Below are 14767 nucleotides of genomic sequence, written 5' to 3'. Positions count from 1 at the left end.
GTGCCAAAGGAGAAATAATACATGTTTTCTATGAATCAACGTTATGTGGTCTTTAGTATATGGCAGTACAATTACATTCCAAAAAGTGCTGAGCCCTCTTTCAATAAGCTCTCCTAGATACCCAGCAACACTTGTGGCAGATTTAATGATACAGGATCAAGAAAATGAAAAGTTTCAAGTCATGAAAGCTATATGTACGTATAATGTACACATCTCAAAACAAAGGAGATTCAGATTCAGAGGCAATGTACCAGTTGCTGGGGAGCAACAACCAGAGCCGATAACGATAACGATATCTTTACTGTCATTGTCCCATGCGGAACAATGAAATTGAAAAACTACATAAAACTACATAAAAACTACATAAAACTACATAAAAGTACTGCAAAACTACATAAAACATTTAAAAACCCCTAAAAACTCTAAAACCCCATTTTAAAATACACTATACTATATAGACCCCTTATGCTGCGTTTAGTTTTTTTTTAAATAATATTTATTGATTTTTCCAATAACATGACATCAAAACAGAAACAGAAAATAGAACATAAAAAAGAAGAATATTTTTTTAAAAATAATATTTATTGATTTTTCCAATAACATGACATCAAAACAGAAACAGAGAATAGAACATAAAAAAGAAGAAACCCTTATGCTGCGTTTAGAACCAGAATTGCATTTGCATAGAAACTGTTTCTAAGGCGGCTAGTCCTGGCCTTTATAACCCTATACCTTCTTTCAGAAGGCAGAAGCTGAAAGAGATCATTTCTGGGGTGCGTACTATCCTGTGCTATTTCTGCCGCTTTCTTATGGCACCTGGCAGCATAGATTTGATCTAAGGTGGGAAGAGTGCACCCAATAATTCTCTCTGCAGTCTGGATATTACCTAAGAAATATTAAAGAAGTCACCTAAGCCATTCATGCTTCCCCTCTTCCCCATTTCAGCTTAAATCTGCTCTAATTTTAAGCACAGAGTGAGAACATAAGATGTGATTGAAACAACATATCAGACATTATCTCTTTACACCAGCTTTTCAGTTAAGCACAGATAAAGAATCATTCACTCTGAATGAGCATGATGAGAAATTTAGTACCATCTGCCCTAAAAGCATTGGAGGCAATTGCATTATTCACAAGACTAAATGCAGGAAGTAATAGGCATGTGCACAGTTGATTGACCACCTCTTTCTTTCTTTCTTTCTTTCTTTCTTTCTTTCTATTCTTGTCAGGATCAATGGAGGCCAGATGCTTGTAACATTTGCAGAAAGCAGGTCTGCTCTTCAAGTTCTTGATGTAGATGGTGCCAAGGTAAGGAAAATAAAAAATTCCCTGCACTATTTTAGGTACTTAAATGGCTATTGGAGAGAGAGCTGACATTCACTATTCTCTTCGATTTCTTTGAATGCCAGGCATTTTTACAGCCCTCATTGGACCGCATCTTTAATATGGAACTGACATTTCCCTGAACACCAGCTTGTAGTTTCAGGCTGACTACTTTTTTTTTTTTTTTTTAAGTCAGCTACTAATACAGCTCCAGAGAGAATCTCTGAAAACTATAAGCTGGTGGATGTGACTACTCAGACAAGGAAGACTCCGGTCATCCCTTATACATTTATTACGGCATGCACTTGCCTACTTTACTAGATGCTCAAGCCATTGCCACAGTAAATCCATTAGTCTTTAATTTTCCACAGGACTCGTTGTCTTTATGTTTTGTATGAGAGTGACATTTTGTAGGCTGAACTTCAAGGAGCCTCAGTTTTAAGGATGTCAGTGATGTGAATATGGGTGGATCAAGTCAATACTATGCACACTTGGACTTTGAAAAGCAGGTCAAATTTCTCCAGGAAACACTCACACAAATTAAATCCCCCTACCTAGCATTAACATAAACACTCTTATGTGCTGTGTAATTAGTCGGTAATGCGGGGCATATATAAATGACCAACTTTCTTTAGAGGGAGAGGCATGCAGTACTACTTTACAGATGAATCATCTTGGCCCTCTTGGTTTTACCATAATCATCAGTGCCTGGGAAAGGGGCATTAACAGTGGAGCAGCAGTATTTTCAGAGTTCAGATTAGACTAGGCAATTAAGCAGTTCGATACGGCACTGAAGAATTGCATAATTATTCCATAGCTTCTAGAGAGTAGGCAACGTACTGTTTATGTAACCGGGGCTAGTCCCCCATCAGCGTCACAGTGCAAATGGCCCTTGAACACACTTCAGCCACCACCAAGGCGAAACAAAACCTTAGAGAGTATTACAAAAGAGTGAGGAAAATGTCATAGTACCTTCCCTCTACATGTCAGCTATCAAAAGTAGCTCCACCTACTCTTTAGAATATTTAGCTGACAGCTTTTGTCTTAAATCTGTTGAACTAGGCTTTTGGTTTACATCCTTTTGAAGGTTGGGTCTCGTTTGTGCATAGTGATTTGATTAACCAATTTCCTTTTTTCTTTTTGTAATGCAGATTAAAGGCAAGACAGTGAAGATCTGGCCTAAAACCCAGGACTGGCTGAAGGGCCTTCAGGAGGAAATCACTAGGAAACGAGACAGCATCGCCCCCATGTCACCCACAGCAAACTCCTGTCTACTGGAGGAAAATTTTGATTTTACAAGTTTAGATTATGAATCAGAAGGTTTGTGGCCTGGACTGTAGCTAGATGTGTGAGCCCTCAGTTTCTCTGCAAGTCTCTCTGTGTGCTCTTGATTGGTATCTTTTGAATCAGGAAAGTGAGCAACACTTATTTGCTAACCTTCCTCTTCACTGTACTTCCTATAGTGAGACTTGCTGCCAGAGACAGCTGCAGAAAAAGAAATGGGCATTTAGCAGAGAGATTTCCCTATTTCTTCTTCTTGTTGCTTCTGCTGCTTCTCTTGTTGCATTGGAAAGTGTTTTGGAAGAGCTTTGTTAAGCGATGTGATGGGGCTACATTCAGGAGAGGGGTTCAAAAGCCCTGATCGATGTGCAAAGGTTCCCCTCACAGCCCTCTGATCCTTTCTATAGGAAAATGCCACCACACCTCACTTTTAAACATTCCTGCTTCCTTTTTATACAAATTGTAACTAGAGTCAGAACCAAGAACAGATAGTCCAGTTTCCCACCAATATTTCCATTGCTGTATCTTCTGATTTAGGTGATATCCTTGATGATGATGATGATGATTTGGATGACATGCCGCCACATTTACCTCTAACGACAGAAGTGGCATTAGCGGTGGACGATTTGCTGGATGGGCCTGAATGTTTGATGGTGGCATCCACGGTACATGCAAACAAATCTCACCATGCTGGAAGAAAGCTGCATCTGTATAAAGGTAACATCTTTATAGGATAGTGGCTAACTAGACAACTGGTGTGTTCAAAGCACAGTGATTGGGCTTTGGAGACTGGCTTCCATGAGCAAGTTACACTGTGGGTGTGGCTGGCTGACCAAGTTAAAACTGTCATTGTTCCCAGAGAAAATATGGTTCCTTGTCAAGTCTCATTATCTGAGTCAAGCCCAATCAAGTGTGTGCATGTGTTTTGTTTATTGACTTTTTACAAGCTTTGAACTGAAACTGGTTGAACAAAGTATTTTTCATCCATGGCTATATTATGCAGCACAGAGAAAAAAGCAATGTTTTTGTTATTAGTATAAAACAAACCAATAATAAAATGAAGGAGCTAAATTTATATAACACAGACACATACTTCCATGCAAAATATAAGTATGGGTTTATTTCTTTCAATATGTCCTTCATATAGAAAGGTATATTCAATCGCCTTTTGTCACTTGATCTCAATCTATATTGAATTCATTGTTTGGTATTAGGCTTCCCATGACTGCAAGCTGGAGTCACCTGATTGGTTTGCCTCTGCTTTTCATCACATTATCCCAGCCTGCATTGCACATGGTGTGGGACCTGCAAGGGCATTTGTACACCACATGTATGTTGTGTGCCTTTTAGATATGCACTGAATATACATCTGGTCCTTTTTAGAAAGCTCTGTCTCACTGTGCCTTGAGAGCAAACCATGTGACCCAATCTCCATGCCACTGAAAATAAATTTCAGAAACCTCTGCCCAGTGCTTAAGAGAGCACACCACTTCATTTGCTAGCCAGACTTCCCCTGCAACTCTTTCCCCCCAAAATGAGAGGGAGAAACAGCTCAAGCAGTTGATGAAGTTTGATACATTGCCGCTTGACAGAAGAGGGTGGCTGAATGTTGAGTCACTGAACACTTGGGAAGTTTCTCCTGGTTCATTCCTCAGCTTACCTTCTTTGATGGGTAAACATTTCTTTTTTGATATCATGGCTTTTTCCCTTGCATTGGTCTGTTTTCTATTTTTTAATGATTTTGACACGTTCCCTAGATGATGCTGACCTGATCGAACAGAAACAAGAGCTGGACGGAGGTGGGGAGTTTCGCCATCGTTCCCCGAGCAGGTCTCTTTCTGTCCCAGGCAGGCCTCGGCAGCCTCAGCCACCACAGCGACCTCCTCCTCCAGGTGGGGGGCTCCATTTTCTCCCTCTGTGCGGAAAACAGTGTTTGGATTGCTGGCTCCTCAAAGCCACAGCATAGCCAGAACACTGGAAGGAGTGTGCTGAAGCCAGTGAGATTTATGCCTGTGGGCATTTCATTAAAAAATACTGCAAGGCAGAAGACAACATACAAAATTACAATAAGACCCAAAACATAAATGAAAACTGGTTGGGAAAAAGAAATGCATGTTTCAAAGGCCTGTCTGGATAACAGAGTTTTCAGGAAATGTAGGCAGGGATGATTCCTGTCAGGGAATTCCATAGGGTAGGACCAGCCACGTGAAAGGCTCAGTCCCTGGTAAATGCCAGCTGGACCTCAGGGCATTGGGGAACCACCATCAGATGATTTCCATGATCAAGGAAGAGCATAAGCATTCAGATGGTCCTTGAGGTACTTTGGGCCCAGGTTGTTTATAGGTTTGTGAATTAGCATAAGACCTTTCAACCTGGCCCAGTAGCAAACTTGGCCCAGTTTACATAAGATTGAGTCATTGGCTGTATAAATCCTTGCCGTTTTAGTCTGACAAAAGCAGCAATCACACTCATTTGGCAGCATGACCTATGAAACTCTGTAGAATGTTTGAGTAAATGTGCATGGGTGTTAACTGTCTGATATTTGGCCTCACGTTCTGCCTTTGCATCCCATTCTTTCTTTTAACTCCCTAAGCTCTGGTAGAGAAGGGTGGCTTTTGAATGGAAAGATCCTACCAAATGCTTTGTAATACGTACTGTCCAAGTGGGTGAAACTCAGTTAATAATGCCCATAGGAAAAGACAATTGTAACACTTTTCAAAGGGGTCACGGTTTCAGAGCTGTTGCTGCAACAACAACATCATATATTACTAATACCCAACTCATCTGACTGGGTTGCCCCAGCCACTCTGGGCAACTTCATAAATATAAAAACACAGCGAAACATCAAATATTAAAAATACAGGGCTTCAGATGTCTTCCAGCACCTCTTTTTCTAGAAAAATAGCACTGCTTGTAACTGTTTTCTCTCTTTGACATCTGATGGGAGGGCGTTCCACAGGGCAGTGGAATTGCGGCAACTTAATGGATAACTAATTTATGATGGCTTAATACATTTACTAACCTTTAAGGTGCCACAAGTTTCTTCATTCATGACTGCAAAGGTGCAGGTTTTTTACTTAATGCACACAGCTGAGCTGTGCCTACTAATGCAAGGAGACAGATTGTTGAGCAAAACCACAGGACACCATTTCACACGCGAAAGATGCATCTGTGTGCTTCTTCCACAGCTGTCACTCCACAGGTTAAGCTGAGAGGAGAGGGTTAGCAGCAGGAGCAGAGCAATCTGGTGACTTAGCAGCAGTACCAGCTGCTGTGGGGGAATCTGCATATGCCACTCTATGCAAGAACCCCAAGTACAGATGCAGCCCAGCCTATCTTTGAGCATTAACCACTGGAGCAAACAAGGGCTGTATCCAGTGCTCTGCATGAGCAGAAGGGGCTTCTGCAGTGGTACGTCCACCACTGTCTTCCTCCCCCTGCATCCTGGAACAGGTTTTGAGGTTGTGCTCAGGGAAGAAAAGATGGTGAAGTCTGCTCACACAATGCTAGATTCCACCTAAAATAATTTATTAGCTTAGGGCAGAATTCTGCCCCAAGGACCAGAATTGTTTAAATCAATGGCTGAACTGTAGTGCTTTCACTGTTACTTTTTTTTTAACACACACACGTGCAAAATGTCAGAAATCAATGCATGTGTCTCTCCTCCAGCTGGAGTATCTGTTAAAAAATCTACATCAGATGGGTTCATCTCTTCAGGAGGCCACTCTCTGTGTTCCATCCTGCAGACTGCAAAGCTTCTTCCAGGGGCACCTCAGCAACCAGTGAGTAGTTCAGCACAATTGTTTGAGTCATTTGGTGGAGGGCAAGAGGTGAGACGAAAAAGAAAACAGTGTATTTACAATTACGCATATCCTGCCTTTCTGGATAGAAATCCATCCAAGGCAGCATATACAACATATGTTGAAAATATTTGTGATGTTTAAAAAAATATTAAAAAGTCAACAGACACATCAGATGTGTAAAGTACCCAGTGTATTATTTATTTTTGTGCATTGTGCTTGAAATCTCCAGTGTCATCTATGAGATGCTGAAGTTGCATAGCAACCATTATCTGTGGGATGAAGACATTAAAGGGGCAGCCAGAAAAAACACTCATGCATGGGCGCATGCATCTATAAAGAGCCATTTCAGGAGCATCTCACACAGCATGACCTTGCCAATATATGACAGCAAAGTACATCCTTTGTTCATCCTTTGCCAATTTGCTAAAGTGAAGAAACAACATGTTTGTATAGGACCTTTCCTAGAAATATTACTGTTCTGGGGTTAGGGTGCCCCAGCAGTGAAGCCCCTAGATCAGGGATGGGGAACCTGTGGCCTATCAGATACTGTCAGACTAAAACTCCCATCATCCCTTGCCATTGGCCAGGCTGGTTGAGGCTGATGAGATCTGGAACTCAACAACTTTTGGAGGGCACCAGGTTCCCCATACCTGCCCAAGGCCTAATCAGCACACCAAGTCGTGGCAGCTCCTTAAACAGGGTGTCTATTGGAAGACCTAAGGGCACAGTGGATTGGGAGAGTGGAATGAAGCATATATAAGTATTCCTTCTTGTGAGAGGGATTTATTGACATTAATTCATGGCTGGTAGACAAAAACTAACCACTATGAAAATGTTAAGGCTACTTCCCTGTTTATACTCTGCTTTAGAAAGTGGCATATGCATGATTTCCTTCTGGGCTCACTCCGTCTGTTATTTGTTTTCCTTTAAATTTTTGTAAGCCAAAATCACGGACTGGAATTAGCAAGCCATATAATGTCAAGCAGATCAAAACCACCACTCCTCAGGAAGCAGAGGAAGCGATTAGATGCCTGATGCAAGCAAAAGGAGGTAACATGAACAAATTTCAGTTAAGAACGTTGATGTTTCTATGTTATCTTTTCAGAGCTACATAAGCATGCCTAAGAAACATCTCATTTGGGCGCCATCTTACAATGTTATTTACTGCTGTTCTCATTTCCTGTAGTGTAACCTGAGGAGCTCTCAGTTTGGATTAAAATAATGCTTGTATTTTTGTTTCGACTTGAACATACTGCTCCATTTTCAAACTGATCTGTTGGTGCGAATAAGACTATTTGGGCAAATAAAACTTTTCAATTTACCTGGCATGTCGGATAAGTAGATTTCTACAATTCTGTATTTCAGTAACTCCGGAGGAAGCCTTGGCACCCATTTCAGGAAGGACCCAAACTGTCACTAAATCTGAAAGCTTCCCTGGTGTTGCAAAGTCTGCACAACTTCACAGCCCGCAACCACCCCCAGTGCTCATACCTCAGCGTCCAGCACCAAAAGTTCCCTCTGCTAAGAAACCAGCACCCCTGCAGAGGATGGGAGGGAAGCCAGGATGTGTAAGTCTCCATAGGGTTAAGTCAATATTCAGAGGGCAAATTTGGGGGTTGCACATGCAGTCGGTAGAAGTTTGCAATTGAACTTGTCATTGAGCAGAGTTAATAGGTATGTGGGCTTCAAAAGTCCCTTCATCTCCAAAACTGCCCCCAGAGTACCATCAAGGAGAAAGAAGACTGCAACCTTTGGGTTACATAGGGAGTGAGATGAATAGCCAGGACACACTCTTGCTCAATCCCAGCTACATTATGACCTTGGATTTCTCCATTGGGTTTTTTATGGGAAGTTCTCACTTCTGTTCTGGGGACATGAAAAATAGCTTTTCTATGTGAACCAGGAAATCACCTAGACAGACACTGAGAGGGTTCCTCTGCCCTTTTTGTATTTATATATCCATTTCTCTTGGAAAAGGAGAAAAAGGGAGAATAAGTAAATGCCAACAGAGAGACAAATAGATGGCCCTGTCTACTTTCCACTCTCCTACTTACTCCTTTTGCTCTCTGGCCTTCTCTTTCAGCAGGCCTCTCTCTTGCCCACTGGTGGAGGAAAGGGGGTGCAGTTCATCCTGGGTGTCATCCCTGAGGGGGTGACACCGCCACCCCACCCCCACTGGGACACTCACCCCGCCCCCAGGTGCTGGAGCAGCTAGCTCCGCCTCTGCTCTTGCCCCCTCTCCTTTGCCCTTCCACACCACCACAGCAGCAGGGGAGGGGCAAAAAAAGGAAGCAGTAATTTTAACAGCTTGAATGCCATTTTTGGATGAAGGGTGGGTTACACATTGTTAAAACAAATTAAGTAAATTAGAGTCAATGCTGCTGGTCAGCTTCTAACTCCTTGTGTTCAGCCATTCCACAGCCAACTGAGTACTCCCCTAGTATTGTTCTGTCCCTCCACCACAGCCCATTTATCTTTTCCAACTAGTTACTAAGCATGCGCAGTTCTCTCTGATCTGTTTTTAAGGGGGTAGGGATTCCCCCTTCAGATTTTTGTACTTCTGCAAACTTGAGAGTTCACCTGAGCATGCAGGCACCTCCTCTTCCTTGATGGCCATATTTTGGCTTCAAAGCTTGTTAGCACTCTGAGACAGAGTTCATAATTAGCAGGAGGAATGAGAGCCATGGCAAGGACATAATTCTTTCCCCGGAATGTTGAAGCTTTTTAGCACATTTTTAAATGGATATATTAAGACTTTAGAATGCTGCATGTACAGAATTAGAGAAGGCCATCTTACCTCTGTCAAGAATACATCAGCCTTGCTTTGGGGGTGGGTATGTGCGATTGTCTCTTTTTTTAATCACTATGGGGCTGGTTGAATAGCAACTGATTGACATTATGACATCCTTTTCTTAGCCTCCTTCTCCAGAAGAGCAGTTTGAGCAATCTGCTGGTCACTTCTCCTTTGCGCTGCCAGAGTCCTGCCTTGAGGCTAGAGCCATTGCTACAAGTCCTACCAGAGCAGCCCCTGTTCCTAAGCCAAGAACAGTCCCCCCGGGCAAAATCCTTGAGAGGAGAAGGAGCAGCGAAAGGTACTCAGCTGCCTTGCGTCTTCTGGAGGAGAGCTCTTGTCTTCCTTCTCAAAATTCTACCCATGCTCCAAGAGTTCCACCGAGGAGAAAGAAATCTGCCCCTCCTGATTTTCATCTGCAAGTGCTCCAGAGCAGTGACAGCCTGTTTCTCAAGGGGTTAACATTTAATTCCAACAATAACAACAATCCGTCTCACACTCAGTCTGATCCCATCCCACTTTCTCCAAGTGAGCCCTTTCTACCTGCAGCAACAGGAGCCATGACCAGCCCGATAGACGACGACTCCAAACCCTTGAGGCTCATGGCTTCAGAGTTAATTAGTGGCCTGCAGGTTCTTCCGCCCATGTGCCTCCAGCAGCAACACCAGCAGCTTTCAGACGACTTTCTTAGAGGGAGCACCAGTCTTTTAGACCTGGAGACTGACTTCATTGCTTATCAGTCAATCCCTCAACCGCTGCCGATCAGCCCAACACACGTTCCAAAAGATGTGAAACTTCCCAGTGCAAGTGATTTCAGCCACTGGGTTACATTTGGTGAAGACGGCAACAGCGGCACCATCTCTGAAAGTCCTAGTGTACTGGTTGCGTCCAAGCAGACCCAAAATGACTGTGTGGACCCCAACACCAGTTTAAAACTATGAGCATGGGTCGTCCCCCCCCTTTTGTTTTTTTCTACGACAAACAAACAAATCATAACAGGACAGGATTTTTGCTGAAACAATTTGCTTTATTCTCAGAGCCTTTGGTACAGGAAGGACAGAGTTAAATGAGTTGTTATGGTTGAAGTACACTCCACGCCCCCTCCAATGAATTCTGATTTAATTTGTATGGTGAGTGGCAACTTTCTCTTCCATGTGCATGCTATAATGCCTTTTGGTACAATTGCTTCTCATTTGCACTTTGCTTGCTTTCTGTACTTCATACCAAGGCTGTCTGTCCCATAGTACTCGCTTGCTGTGAAAAGGATAGCATGGAGGTTTCTGCATTATGTCTAAAGAGGCATTTTGTGTCTGTTTGGGCACACAGCGGTAGTTGCTTTGAAAAGCTGAACACACTTCCTAGGAGAGGCCCTAGTGAACTGGGTAGGACATAATTCCAGATAAACATGCTGAAGATCTCACAGTATGTTTGCCTCTGCATCTTCCCTTTCATGCTTGTTAACATCTGCAGTCTGGGAAGCTTAAACTAAATGAGCTCAAGCCAGTAAGCGCTCTGTTGTTTTTTCCACCAAGGCCTGAAAGGGAGGAAATTACCTGCAGATTGTGCCTAATGACAACAGAATAACGTGGAGATGGTCAACCAAGGCTGCTGTAGCTGTAGTGCTGCTAGGGGTATCAAGGACTGCCATGTAGGAGTCCCAAGCGATAAAGCAGCTAATAAATAGAAAATGGTATCTCAGAGAAAACTAAAGCTATGGTTATATGAAAGCACTAGAATGTATAACTGAGCAATGTGGTTGCAGTCTCATCTCTGGCTTGGGTAGAGGCTGGGAAGCCGATCACACGTGCCTCTCATAGTGGGGACCATGTGGTTGAGCACCAGTAGCGAGAATTGTAGTCCAACAACTGGAGGGCCACAGGCTCCCCATTCCTGTCCTAGTGTATCACCCTGTTGACAGGACCCATGTCCTCTTTAGCTCACAGTGATCAGCAAGGCCATATATTGCCTAGGACAGTCTCCCCCAGCCTGAAGCTCTATAGATGTTTTAGATTAGGACTTCCATCAGCTCCAGCTGGCAGGTGCTGGTGTCCAAAACCTCTGGAGAGCACCAGGTTGGTGAAGGCTGGACAAGGGTAAGACGAGTCTAAATGTGCATATGTAGAAATATCAATGGTACACATGAGAGAGACTTCTGTACTCAAGGTTCCCCAGCTCTCACCCTTTGGAGCTACAGTCCTGAGAGTGAAAGTTACCTTGGCATAATACAGCCTCAAGGAAACTGTCTGTAGAGAACAGACAGATAATGTAGTGTGAGTATAAAAGGCAGAGGATAATTTTATCGATAATTGTTAAATAATATGGGAACATGTGCAACGAAGTTATAGAATCAGGTGATTGTTTAAGACTGGTAATTTATTAGTGACAGGATGGAATCTTCTGATGGAGCGGCATACTTCATGATTTTAATTTGTTTTGAAATAGTAAAGATCAGAAGAGGGGGGAACTATAAAGTATTTGACTATCCTTTTTTGTATCAAGGCTGTAAATAATATCATTAAATTTCTTTTTTATGAAACTGAACTTGGCTTATTTTGTTTCTGTATTATATTGTCCTCAAAACTGAAAGGCCAAATGTTTCATTTGATGATTCAATGAATTAGAGCCCAGAAAGGTAAAAGGAGGAGGGAATCAGATACACAATAATGACTAAACATTGATTATTTAATCAATGTTTGTACTGCTGAATAAAAATACAACATTTAATAATGTTTCCAAGAAGCTAGGGAAAAGATAAGAGTCCAAGAAGGCTGGGGCAAACTTATAAATGTTAAAGAGGCATATATTAGCCATTAATGTATCCATGAAATACCCAAGGGAGAGCATTCCATGGTGCTATCACTCAAAAGGCCAGCTTTCACATTGTCACCAAGTCACACTTTACTAGTCATGGAACAACCAGCAGGTTCTCCTCAGATGATCTTAACAATTGGCCCCAAGTTGCTTAGAGACCCCAAAACCATGACTTTTGCTTGTGAGCTAATAGGCTGCTTAGAAAGATCTGCACTGCCTAAGGACTGCATTTTGCTCAAGCTGCAGCCTCTGAACCAGGTGCAAGTATGGCCCCACATACAGTAGTGTGCAGTAGTAACTGTGAGATTGGTAATCAATGGACCACTGTAACAAGGCCATCCTTGTACTGAAGTTGCTGCCCCAACTTGGCCATGGGTGCTCTAAGGCAGCAAGGTCAGGTGGGCCTCTAGTGACACTGATGGATCTAGGCACATGCCCCCGCCCCCAAACTACGAACCTGCTCCTTCTGAAGAATTGCAGTCCCATCCAGAACTGGTACACAATCCAATTCCTAGACCTTGGAACCATCTATCCATGGAGTCTCCGTTTTGTCAGGATTCAGCTGCAATAGCCCTCATCCAGTCCACAATTGCCTCCAGACACCATTTCCATACATGCATTGCCTCTGCTGATTTACAGATCAATGGAACTAGTGACACCTTGTCCAAGATCTCCTAATGATTTTAACAGCCTGCAGTTGAATTTTGAGAATGCCTGAGGTACAGTCACCCAATACCACTATTTGGAAAAGCCTGGTTTGGGTGTAACCACCATAAACCACTGCCCCCAACTCATGGAGACAGCCCAGGAAGATAACATTACCTACCATATCAAAGCAGAATCACCAGTCATACTCCTCATCCCACCTGAAAAACATAAATATCAGCACAACCAAGGCCAATTCTCTCACCAAACGAGGTGTGGACCCAAAGTAGGTTTGCTACTCGGTATAGACAGAAACTGGCAACTGCTAGAGACCTCACTGCTTAGTGTGCACTTCACTGCAGCATAAAATAACGGAAGTCCTTGGTGAATTGGACCTATGAGTCTTCTAAAACTTTTCATCACCAACAGTGGTCAGCCAGCTGACTCTGGGAAGCTCACTAGTAGGCCATGAAGGTAAAAGTATATTTTACAATAAGAAACAACATTGATGGGCTTAAAAGTTGTCTTGTGCTTAAGCACTCCACTTCTCCAAAAGGGATCACTAGTATTCTCAAAACACTGGGCAGTTAAGCAGCCATGCACACAGCCTACTTCTGCACAGGTACATTTCTGGATCAGGACTTAGAATAGAAATGCTACTGCAGTGGTGGGAAACATCCTGCTCATGGACCCAATTAGGCTTGCCAGGCGATGCCATTTGGTTCACAAGTCACACCAACTGTCTGATGTCATGTATGATGCCTACTTGCCACATATGGCTCACAGCAGGCAGGGGAGACGAGGATCCAGCCCACCAGCCAGCTCCAGTTCCCAACCCCTTTTCTACTTTCCACCTATCCTTTTCATTCTTGACACTTAGCAAAAGGTAGGATTTCAAGAGGCTATTTTGAGTGTCCCACACAAATGAAAGGTGGGTAGGGACAAATGACAATCTTCAGCTTAACTCCTGCAGAACGTGTTACAAAACCCCTCACCCTTCCTCTTTAATGAAGAAATTAAAAAGTTATCACTGGATATTTATGGCGACATTTCAACATAAAACATGAATGCCTATTTTAAAAAGGAGCATGGTTTATAAGTTAGTGCCAATATTGTCTGCAACAAAGATAATTTAACAGCTTTGTGGCAGCTCATTTGCATGATAATAAAAGCATTAGAAGGAAAACCAATTTAAGTCGATTTATAAATTGCAAATAAAAGTTATTTTTATTACACTGCTTGAAGAAGTGAAGTATCTGGCCTTTGGCACTATATCCTATAACTGGCTCACTGGTGAGCTATCTCATTAAAACTTAGATCTTGCCAGGAGCGTCCTCTGCGCAATCAATTGCAGTTCACGCTGCTCAGTCTGAACAAATACAAATAATAAAAAAAGTATTGGTATAATAATAATAAAAGCTGTCAAGTGGATTGACTGTTTTTAAAATGTTTTTTGATGGGAAATCAGAACTTTGATTTCCAGACTAAAAATTGTGCTTAAGGATACAACTCTAGAAATACGTACAGAGAACTGTGTCTAAATAAATCCACATACATTCGCACATCTGATAAGAGACAAAATATTTCAATAATTCATGGCATAGGAGAGGAAGACTGAATTTCGGTTTCATGGTTGTTCCTCATCAAGACGTTTTGTTACCCATTATACAGTTTAGGACAAGGTCACATGTTTATTTGTCCACTCATCACCTGCGTCATGTCAAAGTGAAGTATCATAAACAAATCACAAGTCAGTTAGACACAATACTTACTACAAATTTGGTGTAAAAGGTGTTCCACGTGACAGTTTTCACAGCTTATCAGCCATCAAGCATTAAGCAACCATGTGATGAGAGATTAAATCATGTACATACACATGTGAGCTAGGCCTTAGTTTTAACATTTTATCAAGACTGCAAAACAGAGTAGGAAGAGAGCATGGCAAGTTATTGCCCCTTACCTTTCCAAGTTACTTCAGCCACTCATCTTTCAAAAAGGATGACACAGCACAGCTCTTCCCCCCTGCCCTGCAGAGCACATGGAAAGAGAACACTCATCCCACATAACAAGATGTGAGCTGAATGGTTAAACTTACTGGTCCCACAGCACTAAG

General features: G+C 42.5%; 1 protein-coding gene across 3 annotated transcripts in view; it reads left to right on the top strand.

The window, feature by feature from the left end:
- SYNJ2 (synaptojanin 2) overlaps nucleotides 1–11739 on the top strand; it is a 51915-nt gene extending 40176 nt beyond the window's left edge. For all 3 annotated transcript variants that reach the window (XM_083434034.1, XM_083434033.1, XM_083434035.1), the window contains 8 exons: nucleotides 1230–1308; nucleotides 2475–2643; nucleotides 3142–3321; nucleotides 4362–4496; nucleotides 6274–6386; nucleotides 7349–7457; nucleotides 7773–7975; nucleotides 9324–11739. In XM_083434034.1, coding sequence (XP_083290160.1) covers nucleotides 1230–1308; nucleotides 2475–2643; nucleotides 3142–3321; nucleotides 4362–4496; nucleotides 6274–6386; nucleotides 7349–7457; nucleotides 7773–7975; nucleotides 9324–10139 — 1804 coding nt within the window. In that variant the 3' untranslated portion in view covers nucleotides 10140–11739. The remainder of the gene's footprint in view (nucleotides 1–1229; nucleotides 1309–2474; nucleotides 2644–3141; nucleotides 3322–4361; nucleotides 4497–6273; nucleotides 6387–7348; nucleotides 7458–7772; nucleotides 7976–9323) is intronic.
- Nucleotides 11740–14767: the final 3028 nt, after the last annotated feature.

The sequence above is a fragment of the Podarcis tiliguerta genome (genome assembly GCF_965153285.1).
Source record: "Podarcis tiliguerta genome assembly, chromosome: 3".
NCBI classification, from domain to species: Eukaryota; Metazoa; Chordata; class Lepidosauria; order Squamata; family Lacertidae; genus Podarcis; species Podarcis tiliguerta.
The sequence above is the reverse complement of the archived record's forward strand: the minus strand, read 5'-3'. Positions and strand labels throughout refer to the sequence as shown.